The sequence below is a fragment of the Polyodon spathula genome, chromosome 7 (genome assembly GCF_017654505.1).
Source record: "Polyodon spathula isolate WHYD16114869_AA chromosome 7, ASM1765450v1, whole genome shotgun sequence".
Classification (NCBI taxonomy): domain Eukaryota; kingdom Metazoa; phylum Chordata; class Actinopteri; order Acipenseriformes; family Polyodontidae; genus Polyodon; species Polyodon spathula.
In genome coordinates, this window is record NC_054540.1 from 55,536,494 (window position 1) to 55,557,739 (window position 21,246).

At 38.2% G+C, this 21,246-nt stretch overlaps 1 protein-coding gene across 1 annotated transcript; it reads right to left on the reverse strand.

Annotated features, from left to right (window-relative positions):
• Positions 1–11,048: 11,048 nt before the first annotated feature.
• On the reverse strand, positions 11,049–15,561 carry LOC121318861 (zinc finger protein ZIC 4-like). The gene is made up of 2 exons (XM_041255996.1): positions 14,375–15,561; positions 11,049–11,677 (listed from the first exon to the last, which is right to left on the reverse strand). The coding sequence occupies exons 1-2, from the start codon at positions 15,420–15,422 to the stop codon at positions 11,052–11,054; spliced, it is 1,674 nt and encodes a 557-aa protein (XP_041111930.1). The 5' UTR covers positions 15,423–15,561; the 3' UTR covers positions 11,049–11,051.
• Between the last annotated feature and the right edge of the window lie 5,685 nt (positions 15,562–21,246).

Consider the following 21,246-nt stretch of genomic DNA (forward strand, 5'->3'; position numbering starts at 1 on the left):
CTGAGCATGAGAAAATGCATTTAACCTCTGGATACCGATTCCACAGCAGCAGCAACTTGTCTGGCAAAGTACATCATGTACATATGTAAAAATGATTCCAGGAAATTAATAGAGATTTATGACACCTAAAGCACTGAGATTTTTTACTAAGCCCAGAATGTATTAATCTTGGTCTTCACTGAACAATCAACACCTAATAAAAGACAAGGTACTAAACCTAACACAATGCAAGCAAACCCAACAGGCATGGCTTCCACCTGGCTTTTCAGCTGCTATATAAGCTGTGAAAACTCCCTGCAAATCTACTAAAGCTGCAGTAGGATAATAAGCTCCATTGTGACTGTAGAATTGACCCTTTCTAATGTATTCAGAGTTGGAAAGCATGCTCATTAAGAAACAGAAGATAGCTACAGGTTATTTTGTTCCTCCCCATGGTTCTAGATGTGGAGCATTCTAACACACTTCCTAATATCCTGTCCTTCTTTGACAATGCCATTCTACAGGAATTCTATAGAAGAGCTCCAGAAGTATCCAAAAGTGACTATGCATGAACAGAAACTAGGAATGGGAATTCATTCCTGGAAATACACACAACCAAAAAACACCAGCAGCATGCATATCTGCCTTGAAGGATATAAATAAGATGTCATATGATATCTTTTTTTTTTTTTAAAGTTTATGTTATACTCAAAATGCATGCCTTTGAAAATGTCTCTTTTTCATTTCAGTAACCTGGCACAGAATAAAAGTAGATTTTGGTTTGCCTAACATGACAAGATAAACTTCAAAGGTTTATCACGTATGTGATCGGCAGGCACTCAGAAAGCTAGAGTGACACCCAGTTTGTTTTTCTTTTTGCAAGATTGGGCAACGCTTTTCCCTGCTGCCCCATTTGGGCCGTAGCTGTGGAGGGATGCTTTCAGATTCTTGTGTCACAGTTAACAAAAAAGCTTAGCCATCCTTCCCTAGCCCTCTGTGGAAGCTTTTGCACTCATGTTAATCCTGATATGAATCTGCCCTTAAGTTAATTTCGAGTGTGCTTTAAATACAGTGAAGGCCATGGTCAAACAAAGACAAATCTGGCCTCTTACACTAATCTAACCTCATAACTGTCTTGACTCTAAACTGAATGCTTGTTGTAACCATAACCCCAGCTCTAGTGGGAACTCCCACGGGGACTCACCAGCAGCAGAGTCCACATCCATCATGTAACACCCCTGGGCATGACACGATATTGTGACCCTGCAACAAGGTTAACAGCCTCATAATTCTTACTTATTGTTTTTTTCAACCATATCTCTAGACATAAAAAAGCTTAACCCATCAGAGGTATTTAATTCATGACCAGCATTACTAATTTAAAGGGTCAAACAACATTGTGTATTTAATTACCATCACCATCACTATTTTTATTCAAATGTGCTGTCTATTTTATCTTTGTAATTACATTTTTAAACAAAACTAAGTTTGTTGGTTATTTCTATTTGCTACTGCTCTGTGGTAATTGCTTAAGCAGGAGCTGGTTTGCAGAGAATTCCTTTAGAATGCCGAGAGGAATCCTGGAACACATCTTCTAACCCTCAACATTCTCTCCTACAGCCTGCACCCAGGTAACTGTAGCCGACGAGGCATTTTATAACTGATCCAAGGCAGAGCACAGACAATTCATCTACCTTGGACTGTGCTACAGATCTGGAAAAATATCAATATCCATCCATCCCAACAGAGATTACTTTATTGTATTTAAAAACTAAATAGAATGCACAAGTGAAATCTGAGGAAAATTATTATCAGTTACATTCTTGTTAATGATACTGCAATTCTAGTTCTAAGATATCTATCATTATAGAATGCCTTGTTTGCGCTTGTTAATAAACACCCTCTGGTTGACTCTTCACTTGGACCATCATAAAAGCATGTCTCATTCTCCCTTCTGTGCCGGGACTCTTGAGTTGGAAAAATGAGTGAATCCCAGTAATCTAATGTAGGCTGTTATATCACAGCAACTGATAGACTGTGCAGATCTGAACGCCCCCAACAAACCAGAGGCAGAACTATTTGCCTTCATCTTTGTGGCTCAGTCCAATCAGAGACGTTGGCTTCTGAGACATAGTGAAAAGTCTTGTCAGTGGTTCGTTACCTCTTGTTCAATGTTTTTTCTTAGGAAGAAAGCAATTTCTGCAGTGACCATACTAAGCACATACGCAGGGATGGAAATGAAACTCCTATTCCATAGCAGTTGTCCACATTGATAAAACTTGTAGCGTAAACTATACCTAGGCAAAATGCCCACTGCTATTACCATGACGATAAACGGGTTAGATTACATACAAATGTATATTAAAATAGCTAATTAAATAAACAGACCCATAAACAGAAATCACCAGAACAGTTGTAAAGATTACAAAACAAGTAAATCACAATGTGAAGTCAGGTGATTCCAGGTCATTTCCTGTACAAAAAAAGTCATCACAAAGAAGTTTAGCATAAAGCATACTCTGAAAGCAGGATAGTTATACAGTTACTGACAGGTTCCAAGGTGAGCATCAAAGTGTGATGGATCTCTGTGTTGTTGGTCACAGTGTAGGTGCCTGCTCATGGAGCCCTTATTATCAGTAATATGCTGCTTTGAATTGCTGCTGTGGAAAAAACATTCCAGACCTGTTTGAAGGATGCCTTCTGATTGGGTGTTGGGTGTGTATCTGTTTATGTATCTGTAATTTTATCTTGAAGATGGAATCTTCTCTCAAGACTTTATTAAGCAGTTAGTGAAACAAGGGTGCATATATGTGTGAAAATTGGTGCTAAATTGCTTTGAAAGTTTAGCACCAGAGAGCCTAGTGGTGCTAAAATATCAAACACTACCCTAATCAAGCTCTACTCACAACTTCCCACATGACACAAACCTTCTCTCCTGTGCATGTGGATGAGTGTGGGCGGGTCATCTGAGTTGTCCAAACCCAATGAGAAACCATAATCGTCTATGGTTGCTAAGCAATAAAAATGTCACATGTCTACTGGCTCCAGAATTGAATGATGCTGGCACTATATGAGGTACATGTAAATAAATGGTGCAGATGGAAGACACTCCATCAAATAAAATTACTGGGTTACAAATCTGGCAACAATAAACACAATAACAGAAGTGAGATGGGTGAAGGGAGACAGGAAACATTTTGTCAGCTGTGATTAAAATAGCCTTGATGTAAAATTAAAATGAAGGAGAAGAGGGGGCATGCATGCTGGACTTGATAGGTGAATGAGGTGCGAGTCCACATTGGCAGCAGACTGCAGAGAATAGGTAGGAGGAAGTAATTGGAACAGGGATTAGGGGAGAACATTGGGAACTAATAGAGGGAAAGGGCTCGGGGGGAGTGAAAGGAATCGGATGAAATGGGATGGAGTCCTGGAGTGATGACTCTACTGGTCTGACCGGTGGAAGACAGAAATCTAAGAAACCAATTTCACTGGCCCTCTGTTTGTAATCCCTCTCCCTCCAGCAGCAGCTAATTTGAAGCAGTAGGGGTATGGTGGTGCAGACGGCCGTGCAGCATGTGGTCACAAAGTTATTTGGTGGCTTGTCGTGTCCCACTGCAGTTTGACTCTGGGACCGGTGGTGGCTTCATGGTGATAAGGAACTAAAGACCAGCCAGACAACCTGGAGAGCAGTGGAGTAGCTTCATGGGCTATGCAGTCAACAGATATTTATTGTTACACAGGGGTCGTTTTGCATGGCGTTTGGGAGAGATAACCAGTGTTTAAACCTTCTGTTACCTTGTAGCATTATTACAGGTTTGTCTTATATTATGCTGACAATATTTTTAGGTTCTTTGAAAGAATATGCAGGTTCTTTTGATGTAGGTCACCTGGACTGATTGCATTGCATTGGAGCAAGTCTGAACTATAACTCAAGAAATGATGAGGTACCAGAAATTAACTGCAGTAACTTTTCATCTACAGCGTCACCTTTAAAATACCTGTACAGACAGAACATATAAACTATATATACACAACAACCCTTATGAAAGTATCCAATAGTAAAAGCACAGCAAAGTGTAATAAAGCACAGTGAAATAATGATAAAGCACAGTAGGTAGACATTGTAAAGCACAGACAGGTATGGGAAAGTATATTTAAAAAAAACATGGCAAAGTGCAAAAATACAGTGCCAAAAAAACTGTTGTAAGCATTTGTAAGATAAGGGCTCAAACCGGTTAATTAGTAATAAGCTTTCCCAGCTTAACGGAAGCAAAAAGGCAGGCAGCCACTGTGACCTATTGCATCATGCTGTGGATGTTTCTAGCAAGACAATGTCTCTGCAGGACTCCCTGAGGGTCAGGAACATTCCAGGTAGAGCACACGTTCTACTCTGAAGCAGTCAGGACAGCCAGCAGTGGCTTTGTTAAAGAAAACAGGCAGCTGTGTGAAGGAAACAGAAGGGACCCCCGGGGTACACTGGCACCGCTGCTCCTGTAAGGGTGGACAGAACAGACTCATCCTCGGTCCAGGACCTTCCTACCACTGGACACTGCCAAAACACTGGCACATTAGTGGCCACACACCTGGTGGCGCGAGCTTGTTTAATGCCCAGATCCTGGACAGAAGGACAGCTATGGGACTCAACAGCTTCCTTTGCTCTCCATGGGGTGTTTCTCCCCTCTAACCAAATAAGATTCTCCAACCTTCAGAGAGAATACCATCTTTTTTAAAGTTTACTTTGTAGACTTTTGCCCAGAGATTTTATACCATTTTCATTTTCTTAATAAGGATCTGGTTGCCTGTTTAATATCCTATTACAGTATAAGTGCTACTCTGATCATTATTTAACAGGTAGCCTATACCAACTTTCTGAACTTTTAGATGTTATCACAGTTGCAATGGGGTTGTTTTTAACACAATGATCATACCTTTTCAGCAAGGATTATTGCACACAATACATGGAACAGCATTCTTAACTCTGTTTAAATAGAAATTATATGCATGAACAGAGATGTAAGCAGCATGGGAGGCTGTGCTGTCCAGTGGTTAAAGTCCAGGGCTTGTAACCACAAGGTCACCAGTTCAAATCCCACCTATACCACTGACTGACTCATTGTGTGACCCTGAGCAAGTCACTTAACCTCCTTGTGCTCCATCCTGTGGATGAGATGTTAAATCAATGTCCTATTGTAAACAACTCTGCATATACAACACAGTTCACAGCCTGCCTCTGTAAAGTGCTTTGTGATGGTGGTCCACTATGAAAGGTACTATATAAAAATAAAAATATTATGTTCTCCATTATGGTCTTTGGACATCTGTTTGAATATCATATTAAAGCCTAATCAGTTCATGCTGTGTTACCGTTAGTAACATGTGTTTGTCATGTGTTCTGGTACAGTAAAAGGTGTTTGCTTTTTACATTTGAAAAGATTGTTACCCATGTTCAAACATATTTTTTTCCCTGAGTTTTCACAGTGTGGTAAAATGTCACCTATAACCTCCTATTGATGCAAGTAGTGGTAGTTTAAAAAGTTGAGCACCAATTTCCCTGTTTTAAAGCACTGTTCATATTCCAGACATTAAGAGGACACTCCTGCATTAACACATGTCTCATACACCATTCATATCTAATATATACAGAACCACATATGAATGTCAACAGTGAAAAAACCAGACTGTCAGTATTTTCTGATAAAACGAAGTGCTCAGGGAGCTAAACTATGAATTATATAGTGTCGAACTGAACATGGCTGTGGGACACCCACAGCATTGCCCTGATCAAAGTTTGTCACAGTACAAGCAAAGTGTAATAAAGACAGTGGTTAAAGCATGGTAAACCATAGGGTACGCTGTAAAGCCCAGAGAGGTATGATGAAGAATATTTAAACATAACACTGCAAACCATGAAACGAAGTGCAAGTGCGCAGTGAAACAAAGAGGAAAGCAAGGGGCAATTGCAAAAAATACTGTGGTACACTTTCATAAGTTTTTTTTTTTTTTTTTTTCTTGATTCAGGTAAAATCAGTCAGTCCTTGCAGTCACATACTACACAATATACACAGTGCAATTGTCATTACTTCACCAAGGACTTTCACTGATTGTGACTGAGCTTATGACTAGAAATACAAAAATTCAATTGACCATCTTTATATTTAAAATACATTATACTGCACAGAATGCGAATTGTTTAGAGCATTTAGCGGGATGCTGGTGTCTGTCTGAATTGTAAACGTGGACTGATGGGTGTAGATTGTTTGTTGCTATAGGGTCTTTTTTTTCCAAAATAGGCCCACACTATAAAATGTTAAGTAGTGTAATTATTTTAATAGACTCAACAGAAGGGATGGTAGATAATTTAAATAGGACAGCACTGATATGGATAATTCATATGCGCTCAATAAACAGAAGGAAAAACATACCATTGTTTTAAATGAGTAACTGTTTATTTTTCATCTAGACTAAAAACCTCCTGTAATCGAGCTTTCCTTGTAGCTTCTGATATTATTATTATTATTATTATTATTATATTATTATTATTATTATTATTATTATTATTATTATTATTATTGCAGTAGCGAGAATAGGAAAAACTAGCATGCAGGAAACATACAAAATTAACACTTCATTAATCGCATTTGATTTTAAACACATTTTAGATCTGTATGCAGTATCAGCAAATAACCTTGATAGACCTTAGTGTAGTATATTGGTACAACTACTTTTAGTGGCACGAGTTCTATTTTAATGTCATGTTTGAAAACATACTTCAGACGCACGCGAAACCATCAGTGTTTCTAAAAAGGGCATGTCACGCGCCTTTAGGATTTACACAACATTGCATTAGGGAATTCTTTATATTTGCAGAATACAATGTGAGCTATAACTGCACGGCGGGTTCAGGTAGGGACGGGTTTAAACCAGGCGGTGAAATCAATTTGGACCAGTTACGCTGTGAAAGTTATCAGACGGTGTAATAGCAAAGACATGTGGCAATGAAACGTTCCTTTAGCGGTGTCAAGGGGTCTGATCTGTAACCTTCTGAAACCATAGAATGTACAGTAATACCATATCAGGCGTTCATCAAACTGTATGACAAAATGCGTGTTGAAATGTGCCTTACAAAACACATTTTTCTACAGAAATGATCTAAAATGATCCATTAATAATTTGTTTATGTTACGAAATAATTATATATATATATATTGGCGATATATTAGATATTATATATATATCAAATATCTATATTATATAATTTATAATAAGTTTTGTGAGTTATTTTATAACGTACGTAAAATTTTGGCCTTTAATGATAATATTTTTTTTAAAATATATAAAGAAGCACACAAAAAAAATTTACATTAAAATTCAAATTTATAAATGTAAAGGGTTATATATAATTTTCCAGATTTTTGAGTTGGCATTTAGGAAATTCGCATATATTTCACACCAAACAATGTGGTCCCAATCCTAATAGGTTAGGGATATATATTATATATAATATTATATATAATAATTATATATATATATATATATATATATATATATAGTAATGGTACGTTAATATATATACAGCAAATATCCTGTATAATTGGATGATATGTTTATAAACATATATTATGTGCTAGAGAATTTATGATTTTTTTTAAAGACTATGGCTCTTGAAACTTCTGACTGCCTCAATTCAGTTCTCTGAGGAGTATTACTGTACGTGTATTACTCTGTACGTGTTTTATACGCACCAGTGTCTTTGCACTATAGAGATCCTCTAGAAAACGAGACAGCTTTATTATAAATGTTATCGAGTTCACATTCAACAGTTACCAAAATAATAGCATTCTCAATAAATAGCTGTTAGCATAACCGCTTGCGATCGCACAGGCAAAAGCCTATCTCATTATGAGACCAATTGATTTTGACGTAATTCATCGTGAGTCCCATTAACTTAATAGACAAGTCTGTTTATTTCAAAGTCTTTGCTTCAATGTGCCAATGTTATAAACAGAGGGGGCGTTATTCGAGTATTTATAAAGCAGTGTTTATATAGTAGGGTAGACCCGGGACAGTTGTAACATTGTTTTTTTCTCCATTACGCACAGATGTTTTGAGCTAGTCTGACCAGACTTTGATGCAAACAACTTACATCTGTCTTGCACCAACCCCACAGTTATCCTGTTTTAAGAGTTGATATACATATGTCAAGAGCGCTTGAAATGTAAGGTGTCCGATGTTACAATTGGCCCCATAGCCAGGGTGAGTTGTAACGGGGGGGGGGGGGGGGGGGTTGGGGGGGGGGGGGGGGGGGGGGGGGGGGGTCAGATGTAACTTTCTGTGATGAATAATTCAATTAATAACGACACACTTAATTTAACTCAACAATTGAATGTTTTATTGAATAATTTTCAATTTTATTTGAAGCAAATGTGTTTGTTTTTATTTAACTCAAAAAAACTGAATATCTTTATTGAAAAAATAAAAATGTTCACATCAGGCTTTTGTTGTTGTTGTTGTTCTACTTTTAAAACTTTTGAACATCCTTAAAAGTATAGGTCTTATCAAGCAAGAATATGTCACTCTGAGTCACAATTGTGATAGATGAACATTTTGTTTACTTCAGTACAAGATTCATGTGCACAAATAGTTCAGCTAATGGGGTATGGGATGAATTGTAAAATTACAACTAGCCCCAACCCAGGGAACCATTACTAAACCTCATGTTCCAGCAAGAAACAACAAAACTAAGAGTAATCAGTGGTGTCCGTTATAAGTACAGACATCAGAGATGAGAATGCTAAAAGTCTGGATCCATAAACTGAGTAACACGTAAATGTCCTCTACTAGATCAAAAATAGATTTTTGTAGATAAAATCTCAGGGCATTGGTACAGACAGCTCCTCTTCCACAGGCAGACAGAGACCTGAACTGAGCATGTGCCCAGTGAGTGATAGGCGTGTGCGGGCGCTTGTGCGGGTATGTGTGTGCGTGTGTGCGTGTGTGCGTGAGTGTGTGTGTGTTTGTGTGTGTGCGGTGCGGGCGTGGGGCGTGTGTGTTTTGTTGAAATTTTAAAAGACGAATCTCTTCAAGTTGCATTTTGCGTGTTAATCAATACTAGTTGTATGGCAGGAAAGTCGTTTGATTCTGCATTCAGGTCAAATATATCGTCCTTATTGACCTAGCCAAGATATACAGGTATAATGTGATGGTGACTTGTGGGTACCGTGCCTCAGTCTCAGTATGATCTATAGCATCGTTTCCAACATGATGAAAGTAGTCTAGGGACGGGTTTGGAACCTATACTAGGCGTTCCCTTTCAGTGAAGCTCAATACCGGCTCCTGGACAATCCATAACGTGGAGCTACAATGATTTCAAAAGATTCGCACGCTAGTGTCTCACTGAGACCTTGTGTAAAGTCATTACCCGAGCCATACAAACCACAGGAACAACCCAATATTAAAACAGCAATATTTAACATAATTGTATCCATGTTAGGTTCCCCCCGAAAAGTAGCCATTACCGTGAAGACTGCGGCACACGCTGCACAGGCCTGCTCCCTGAATTAATGTATCGTTATCAAACTCCAACAGGGTTCTAATAAACGACTCAAATCAAGTGCATTACATTTCTTTTGAAAGGTGGACTTAAACTGAGTTTGTTCTATTTGCAAATATACATTTTTCCTATAGTTAGTTCTTTGAATTTGATTAACACGTAAATATAATTCAAGGCATCCTGAGTTTAATCCACTAAAATATAATAAAGCCGAAGTAAACACACTGCTGGTGCTGTAACTACACCGAGTTTCAAAATATACTGGGCTTCGTTTTAGCACATATCGGCTGATCAAAGGGAATAGGCACACTTTAATGAACGAGAGTATGCATAATTAATTGCACTGTACATACAATAGCATTTTTAATTAAATGTCTTAATGCTCTTCAGAGGCAGTGTCTTGTATCTATCGACTTCAAATAACTTTAAAATCTGCGTCCTCACATACAGAATCACATAAGGCGGCACAGGTAATAAACAGGGGCACATACAGCCTGCATATAATTCTACCCTCCCTTCCCCCTGCAGCATATTCTATTATTCTACACCGTTTTCAGCGTGTTTGCATGTGTGCACCCTTTCATGTAATGGATAGCTATGCGTATCTGTGACATATTATTGTTTTTTCCCTGCACTCTTTACTTTGTGAATTCAAATTGTTATTGGTAAACACGAAAGATGAAACAAAACCAGTTCAAACCACCATGAAGCGGAGTAGAAAAATAAATGGGTAGACTCTAGACTGGGAAATTGCTAATTCCAGTAAAGCAGAATGACACTAGGAGTTTTATCTCTACATTAAACTGCATGGTAAGAAAACAAAAAGACCGGAGACCCCAGAACGATTTGGGGTGTTCTGCACAGATTTGGGGTGTTCTGCACAGATTTGGGGTGTTCTGCACAGATTCGGGGTGTTCTGCACAGATTCGGGGTGTTCTGCACAGAAATAGACGAACTTTCTTTTTTTTTTTCCTTTGTAACTAAACACAAAGCACAAAACACATTTCTCACAAATAGGTTTATTTTTGAATATTTAGACATTAGATAATTTGTAAATAATTGAAATTTATATCAGGTCAGACCAATAATACATGTTATCTTCTGACTCATTCTTGAATGAATATACACGTCATCCCAAACGTATATCAACACCGTCAGATAATACAAAATGCGAGCTTTTCTTTTCTTTATTTATTTATTTTTTGAGGGAGTCGACGACCACTAACAAATAACACATTCTCATTTTCTTACATTTAAATTCACATACGATACATTACATATTCAATTTAAAGCAGATTAACAACAAATTACAAACAACGGGCTGTTTTTTTTAAACATCAAAAAACACACACACATATATATATATATATATATATATATATATATATATATATATATATATATATATATATATATATATATATATACCATAATGTTAACTCGAATGTTTTATTATATATTAATTTTTATTAGTATTATCGTATTATTATATTATTATATTATAATAATATATTGCCCAGTTTTATTCTGCAGAAGAGATGCCGCTGTTGAAATGTTTTGAGGCACAGGTCTCCACTGCACTGTGACAGGTATACCAGCCGTGGGTTATACTCTTGTCAAACGAGGACGCGCCTTGAGACTGGAAGTTCCTAGCCTGCGGGTTTTGGACCAATGTTGTGCAGGGCGTGTTAATAGACAATGACGGCTCAGTCCTAAAATGTCGTTTTTGCAAGAACACTGGCTCCGAGGTCGATGAAAAGTCCAAACCGTTACCGAGCTCGTAATGGAAACGAGGCCCCGCAGAAGAGCCGCTTGGAATGTGTGGGGAGGGGGAGTCTCGTGTTGGCGCGCTACAGGCCGTTGCGCACCGCGCGTTTGACGAGGATTCGCGTTCTCGGTCCGATGATGAAGGGGATCTGCGCGCTTCGCACTGCTCCTTTTCCACACTTGTTTTATTCGTGTCAACCTTGCAGTGAAGTTTCATGTGCTTGCGAAGAGAGCTGGGGTGTGTGTAACACTTTTCACACCCCTTGACTTTACACATATAGGGCTTATCACTGGAGTGGACGTGAGAGTGCTTCTTCCGGTCACTGCTGTTAGCAAACCTCCGACTGCAGCCCTCGGATTCACATTTAAATGGTTTTTCACCTAAAAGGGCGGGAAAAAATGACCCAGAATTACCTCCAGGATTTGCATTAGTCTAGATATGTGAAGGCGGAGAGTCATTTTTAGCATGTGTATGAATTAAAGGCTGGTAGTGACAAAATACATAATTATCTTGCAACTGAACGGGAATATTAATGGTATTTATATAACTTCAACATTTTAGCGGTCTCAATGGCCCAAGAGGAAAATATTTACATAGGCCTACTGTTACATTTCAATAGTTCATAAAACATTCCCAAGATCAAATGTGATTTTACTAACTATGTATCTATGTGTCAAGAAACTAAATATTGAGGTGGTTGATATGTATACCAGCTGTCCTTCAAAGTCATTGCAAATTCTTTAAATTTCTCTCTATCTATAGCAATGAAGACAACGCCTACGGTTATCTTATGCACAGTCTCTGTCTGAGAATGCGTTGTCCTTATATACACATTTAATATTAACTGGATAGCACGACGCATACATTGATAGGATTCTGCCGTTATAGGCCCTCTTTACAGCAGCTACTTAGTGCCAAATAACAAAACCTGTTTAAATTGTAAATTGCAATTGGGCAATGCGAACACAGCTATGAACAAATTGTACCATAACTGCCATAATTAAAATTGAACCCTAGAAATAGTTATATTATACAATTATTATATAGTTATATATAACACTAAGTGTTAAATTAAAATAAAATAAACAAATAATAACAAATTATTTGTATTCAAACTAAAAACAAGCTGCTAATGTAACAGAACTCGTAAGAAACAACTACGGTGGTTTAATGACTCTTAAAGAAACTGGCCGAGTTATGCAGAACACATTAAATGTCATTCTTTTTTCTGCACTTCTACAAATCAATTGTTCATTTATAGTAGTGTTTCTGTTTGGCAAACGTTGCTCTGTACTATAGCTTCAAAATAAACCAAAACATATGCTAGTCTGAAACACGGTTCATTTTTACATTGCCTTGGGCGTTGCTTCCTTCCTGAGATTTTGACAAAATTGAATGATACCAAAAAATGATGATTTCACATTTGGGGACTGTTCGCGTATTATTTTTTTACAGCCTATGACTATAAGAGGACAGTATTTTCAAACAGCGCACACATACATATTTTTCACCCATATCCAAAGTAAGATTGCGTAGAAACAGCACGTACTGCAACACTTGAAGCATTCTCGGTGGATGTTCTAGAACCACAGAACTTGTCAGATGTGGGATTACGTCAGTTGCTCTCCTGTGTCCTATTCTATGTATTATTTTTTGTGCTGGTTCTTAGAACACAATAAACACGCCCCTTATCTTTGAAATATAAAACCAAAATATACCCTTCTTTAAAAAAAAAAAAAAAAGCACCCGATCGTTTTGATTTAAAATCTACTAAAGCACTTTACATCAATATTTTAGTCGATTTTCAAACATTATGTTAATTATGGTCAGTAATTCTACGTTCTAATAAAAGCAATACCGTTGTATCGAATGAACAATGAGACGTCACTGAAAAAACAGACAAAACGTTTCTTTTGGGAGGCTTCAGACAAACACGAAGCACTTTGTTTAAATTAAGCCTAGCCTGAACGCGTGACAGGGTAAATGACTGTGCACTTTCTTTGTAATGAAACTAATCAAAAAGGGTTAACAGTATTTGCATTTAAAGTATAATAACCAACAAGAACAAAACATGGCACTGCATAGATAATAAGTTAAGATAAGGTATCGATTCTGCTATTCCTTACATGATATATTATTGCAAGCGCGTATACTTTATCTGACTGCTTAGACGCTGCAAGAAAAGGGGACACTGTCGCTTTAAATCGTCCCACGGGAGCGATCTGACAAAGCGAAGCCGGTATTGTGCTGAAAAGTTCAAACGAACACAAGTTCATTGAAACCTATTACATTTTTTTATTTTATTTTAAATTCAATTTGTAAGCTACTTTCCTTTCCATTATGTCATCTGTGTTTATGGTAATTATTGATCGTATCTAACGAGTTCATTAACATATACTTGTTTTGTTTTTTTTTTTTCATTTTTATATTGCTTTATTCATAAGCCTATATTTAAACGCATGGATCAGACGCCAATAATGAAATTAATCATACTTAATATACACTGATTAGCTCCGACTGCAACCTAATTCAATTACTTGTCAATTAATTAACGCAGCAATAATAGGGATCGCGCTACTTAGTTTCCTTCCATTGGGTTACTGAAAACAGAAACGCGGGCTCATTATTCTCAGGCAAGATTTTAAATGAGACGTGGTCTACAGGACACGTTCCTTTCAGTGCAAGCTAGAACGCGATGTGTCTGGAAAAGGTGCCTTTGTACTATAATGTTTTAATTAAACAGCTGCGCAACATAGCCGAACCCTTATGTGCGTAAAGATTTCATATATTCTCAATGCTGTTTGTGGCACATCTCGTTAATTAAAAAAAAAAAAAAAAAAAAAAAACTGTTAGCGTTCTGACAAGTTGACCAACTAAATAGGCCAAGCTACTTAACATAGAGAATTGATTTTTTTGTTGTTAATAAATCATAACATGGTGTGCTTAGCCTAACAATGCAAACTTATAATTACAAAACCACAAATAATAATAATAATAATAATAATAATAATAATAATAATAATAATAATAATAAAATTAAGTCGAATATGATAGCAACAATCTTAAACGTCACTAACCTGTATGAGTTCTCTTATGAATCTTGAGATTTTCTGACCTGGCAAAAACTTTTTCACAGCCGTGAAAGGGACACGGGAAGGGCTTTTCCCCTGTGTGTACTCTGACGTGGTTCACCAGTTTGTATTTCGCTTTGAAGGGCTTCCTCTCCCTGGCACAGCTCTCCCAGTAGCAGACGTGGTCAGCCTGCTCTGGTCCCCCGACGTGTTCCATCGCGACGTGGGTGACCAGCTCGTACATGGTGCCGAATGTCCTCGAGCAGGGTCGCTTCCCGCCAGACGTCTCCTTGCTGTCAGTCCACTTGCAAGTCAGCTCCTGTTTGATGTTCTGCATGGAGCACCTGAAAAACGCTGCGGCAGCTCCCCTCTGTATAGTCATGTTCATCGGCTTGTAACTGCTCAGAAACTGAGTGACAAATTGCCTGCTGCCCCTGGGGCTGCCAACTGACTGGTTGTAAGAGTTGGACCTGGGAATTAACTCCCCTGGCAAACCCAGCATCACCTGGCCATTGAGGTCCCGAGAATCGCCAGTTGAGCTGTGGGCCTGCTCGTGGAAGGCGGTGAAGAAAGCGGCGTTTCTGCCTTCTCTAAAGTCGGAACGGTCACGGTACCTTCCCATAATACCATGTTGGGAAGCTCTGGTCGCCAGTTGATCAGTAACTGGTGGCATGTTTGATCCAGACAGATCTCCTCCACTGGTAAGATTCCTAGCGCTATGGTGTACTAAGCGTTGGCTGCTGGTGTATCCAAAATCTGTAGTTTGAGGGACAGAGTAACCAACATAAGTAGTGGACCGCGCCTCGGGATAGTCTCGTAAACTGTGCGAGGGGCAGAGTTTTAAGGAACTGCCAGTGGGGTGTCCCATGTGTTCCCCGGCCAAAGGTGGCAGCACCACGCTGGGTTCAGTATTGCTCTCCCCAGGGTAGACGTAAGAAAGAGGGCAGCCACTAAATCTGGAAAGGCTTGTCATATTTTGCTGGGAGTGTGGCTGTGGACCTGCAAAATCAAGCAATGTTACACTTGGGCTCTGCCTATAAATCGTGTTTTCCATTATCCCGGCAGCTGCACGTGGAATTCCTAGCACCGGGTTTAGCAGCAGCGGCAGCAGACGCAGCGCTCAAGTTAATTCGAGCTGGTGTGAGTCCCATACTTTGCCCTCTTGATTTGTAGCAATATTCGTGCTAGTAAAACGCCTCGAAGCAGGCCGCGGCGTAATATAAAAGCACAGCAGGAAGAGCTGCTTTAAAAAAAGGTGCTTAGGGATTGGTTGGAATTTGCTATGATTGACGGCAGCTTGGTTTGTTTTAAAAGCGACACGCATGCGTTCCCTGCAGGACTCCTTTATTAAAATATTGCACAAAAATGCTTTGAAATGCTCCGCGCGCTGCTAAACATCGGTGACTCGCTGGCTTTGAGGCTTGACATCCTTTGCAAAGTGGTAGTTTTGACATCATAAACGTTAACTGTAGTTGCTTTTCAAAGTCTGCTAACTTTCGTTGCTAACACAGTTAACTTTTGTTGCTTTAAAGAAAAAATGTAATTTTTGAGCGTCTACGTGTTTAATGCGAGTAACTCAAAGCAATCTGACTCTGTCTCTATTTAACCCAGCCTCTGAGAGGGCACCTTGTAAGCTCAGTGATGTGAATTGTACACAAAGGCAAAAGAGCCGTACAATGTATTGTAAAGATGAACATTATGTGACAGTATTCTTGCGAGAGCTATAAAACACATAGTTTATAATGCCTTTACATGCATGTACAACATGCAACACTAGCAGTGTGTAACTTCATTTAATTTTATTTATTTTTACATACTGGGATTCTTCCCTGTTGTAGCAAATGACTCGACTTAAACAGCATGTTCACACATTGATCAAACGGCACAGTATTTAACCCATTCGTAGCCATTCCAAAAGGTAACAAACTTTAATAATATAGCAGAGAATATCGCTAAGACAACAGCAATCCAAACTAAACAAAGCTATCTAACGCGCTTCAGCCACACTGCGTTTAAACCTCGGCCAGTCAAGGGCTTGGCAGAACTAATATACACTTTAAATATACATATAAGAAAGATATAGTCCTGCCAGGAAATTATCTTTATGTTTTTTGTGGGTTTCGTTTTAAATTATATTGGGCAATAAATAGACTTTTGTACAGTGAGTTTATACATTCCTGCTAGTTAAATTAACGAACTTTTTTTTTTTAATTCAATTTCCAGTTCAAACAATAGTGGTTAATCAACGCAGACAAATACAAAAAGGGTTTGAAGTGTGTTTTAAGGGTTCCAAATGCTCCTGGAGCATTCAGTATCGAGTCATAGTTATTCTAGCTGTAAACCTCTGTGCGTCAGTATACAGGAAAGGTTATTTACAGAACCAAAGGATTCAGAGAAAGCCCAGAGGTTCTAGAACGCCCGCAGAAAGACTACGCTGGAAAATTTGGTTAAGTTTATGTACGTCTTTGAAAAACAAATAATAATAAGATTTGTTTATAATCTGCTCGATAATAAGTGCATGAGTAATGTAAAATCTACAAAAAAAACAAATAACGTTATACATTACGCGCGTGTGCTTTTAAGTATTAGCAAATATGTATTGTTTCTTAGTTGCTTTTTTTCTTGAATTTTTTTTCTTAAAAATAAATGAAAACTGTGCAAAATAACGAAAAACCCAATTTCGCAACCACATAACGAAATCGACATGGTCAAAAACGTTTGCCGACTGTTTTTCCTTTTTTTAAAAAACTTTCCCCTTTTAGAAACGAAGCTTAAAGTGAACCAAATCAGTTTTTAAAAAACATATTGAAAGACAACTACTAATTTTTACTAATTTAAACGCGCCTACGTTTGCTCTAATATGCATAGTTAACATTATAGATTTCGTTCTTTTAAAAGAATATTAATTGTAATCGTACATTAAATCGTAAACAGAGCATCTAGATATATATATTATATATAGATATATATATATATATATATATAATGGTATCATATATATATATATATATGTGTGTGTGTGTGTGTATATATATATATATATATATATATATATATATATATATATATATATATATATATATATATATATATATATATAATGTGTTCTATAAGATTGAAGTTTCCTTTTCAAAGATTTGGTTTTCCAGTGTGGAAGTCGGGCATAACAGGCCCCTGTCCATTTTGTACCATTGAACCTTTCTTTAAGTTTTGTTCACACTCCAAAATCACACACAATAAAAGTCAGACCCTGTTAGAAATTGCTACTAAAAATCGAGACTAGAAAGAACAAACGAATTCCATGTGAACATTACATTAACCACCGTGCTCCCTGCTTCTTTACAAGCCTGTTGCAGCCCCTGTACCTGCTTCCCAGTGCAGCAGAGATTACTAACATAGAAAAACAAACGACATTCATTTCCTCTCACACACCAGTCAACATATAACAAAAGGAATGCACGGGGAAATCGGTGTCCTGGCTGTATATAAGTTAGCTTCATTAATTGTTTTTGTATCTGTAAAGCTTTGTGGAAGGACTACACACGATATTAAACGTTCTAAAACATCTTATTGCCCCTTGGCGCTCATGTAAACAGATCCTATTCAAAATTCATCTCTGTTATTTATGTGTTGGCTTTAAAGTGCCTATAAATGCAGACACTTGTAAAACGAGACTACTGAAGTATAAACTTTCTTGGAAGAAACGCGTGGCATTTCTTGTGAGCCATTCACAAACAAACATCGTATTGCATCACGTCCAATGTGGGTTCTACGCGTTCTTATACACTGGATGCTTTGTGTTTGTTTGTTTTACCTGCGAACCTGCGCTTGCCTCATTCACCACAGTGCCTATGCACGACACTGAAGAGGATGTAACCATTATTTACTTTTAGTCGGAGATGTGGTAAATTAATTTTCTTATTTCTCATTTCATAACCAGGATTCCATCTCAGATAAAGTGATTTGTGTACGTGTGACGTCATGGTGTCTTTACTTCATAAAGTTCTGCCCAATTAGCATCACCCTTTTTACCTTTACTCGGGTATACACACACAGTAGACAACGGCAATTATACATTACACAAGAAAAAAACATAAACAGCTTCATCTTGATAGCAGCAATTCAATTCCAAACACCCAAAACCGATAGAAACACAATAGATCGAAGCTTAAAGTAAAGTTGCTGTTTTGTTTTGTAATTTTATTGAATCCAGCCCCACAGTGTGAATGATTGACTCCAGGTACGTCCACTTCAGTTGCGTCAGCAGAATGGACAGAGTGGCGGGAACGTGTTTTTGTTTTTATTAACAACGCAATAGCGAGGTTGCGTTCCACTGCCCCGGCCAGCAATTTCATCTGCTGAGCAGAAGGACAGATGCCTCGTAAGTGTTAGCCACATACCTTCCGTATACCCGTTTGAAACCCACTGCTGAAGAATTAAACATGAGCCTCAGAGAAGAGTCTCTTGCGAAATATATATATATATATATATATTATCATATTATATATATTATATGATATATATATATATATATATATATATATATATATATATATATTTTCCAAAGCACAAGTAAAGTTTACAAAATCTTCGTCTTGTTGTTCAAAAAAATTTTTTTTTTTTGAAAAAAAAAGTGTTACCAAAATAAACAGCGCAGTGTATAGTCAAATATATAATCTGCTTCAAGAAATGAGAATATTTATTTTAAAAAAGGAAAAACAAAAGTAAATTATTTTTATAGTCTACCAATGTTCACTACAGGAATATATGAGATGTGTTTTTAAGTGGGGAAGATAGTCTTTGCATGTGTGCATGGCTAATATAATAAGCGGTGCAGATACTGCCAATTGAATAACAACCTGTGCAAAGAAATCAAACACAAACAGTGACAACACTTCCTCGTCATCCACCACCATTACTTTTCATTCGACAATAGCATTTTTGCAAATACTGCAATACAGCAAATGCAAAGCCTGTGTGTATTACATGTTTTTTTTTTGTTTGTTTGTTCGTTTGTTTGCTTGTTTATTTTTTGCAGCTAGAATTTGGGGCTACATTTATGTGTTTTCAATAACACACCACCAGAAAACACGCACAACAAAATCTATACATATTCCGTTAGTTCCCTTTTTAACATTATTTTGAAGTAAAAAGTTTACATCGTCTTAGCGGTTATCTCTGCGCCAACACACACACACACACACACACGCACACACACACACACACACACACACACACACACACACACACACACACACACACACACACACACACATACACACACAGGCACGCATGCACGCACACACACGCACACAGGCACGCAGGACACACATACACACACAGCAACGCACGCACACACACACACACACACACAGGCACGCACGCACGCACACACACACACACACACAGACACGCACGCACGCACACACACACACACACACACACACACACACACACACGCACGCACCCACATACACACACAGGCACGCACACGCACACACACGCACACAGGCACGCACACACACACACACACACACACGCACGCACACACACACACACACACAGGCACGCACGCACGCACACACACACACACACACACACACACAGGCACGCACGCACCCACATACACACACAGGCACGCATGCACGCACACACACGCACACAGGCACGCAGGCACACACATACACACACAGCACGCACGCACACACACACACACACACACACGCACGCACGCACACACACACACACACACACACACACACACACGCACGCACACACACACACACACACACACACACAGGCACCCACGCACGCACGCACACACACACACACACGAACTTGCCGTGCATAACAACGTATACCTTAATATTACAGTTTTCAACAATTTGAAAACCGCCATAAGGTTATTTTGTGAGTTTTTGCTTGTGCAGTTACCATGGGTGGTGTCCTATAGAATTAAGCTAAATAAATAAATAAAGAAATAAATGCGTTCTTTAGATATTTGTTTAGATAGAAATTAGCTGTAAAATACAATACAGTAAAGCATGACCGCCAACAAAACACATATCAGTCTAGACGATTGAGACTTAGCCACACTGCTGATGCTGAACAATATTGTCTGGCTGTTTAATTAGAGACTCAGGGATTAGTTACAATCTCTATTGCCACGAGTCTTCTGTAAAACTGGGTTAATTACAGAACACATTAATGATATATCTGAATATTTCCCCATTAATGCAAATGATATATATATATATATATATATATATATATATATATATATATATATATATATATATATATATATATATATATATATATATATATGTGTTTTGTTTGTTTGTGTGGAGTTTGGTGGGAGTAAATAACGCCTTTGACTTGGTGCATATGCACAAACACAACACATTCCAATATAATGATACGCTACAGCTTTAAAACCAACAGTGCGAACAAAGGCAAAGTTGAAACGATTTAGCTGACCGTCAGTAGTCAAAGACAGGGCGCTGGAGAGTAATTAACCCCGTCAGTCTGCAATATTTCTGCTCGTTCCTTCGCTGCAGATGTAGACGGACCGGAGACTGAGGCAAGATGCCTGCGAGTAGTTTGTGGCTTCGGTTGCCGCTCGGGGCGCAGTCAGGCAGAATGGGTCAATATAATGTGTGCCCCGACAAAAGGAGGAAAGACAATGAAACAGCCCACAGGTCACATCTAGTCACTGATTGAGATATACGCAACTTTTTTCGGGCTGAAGAGTTAACATGCGTTTCAGTGATTAAACGGGCTTCCCCGGACCCATTCTGATTCCTGGACACTATACAGGAAACACAAATAAATAAGCATCTCTGAATGGGATGAATCGGGAGTTGTGATAATGCAGA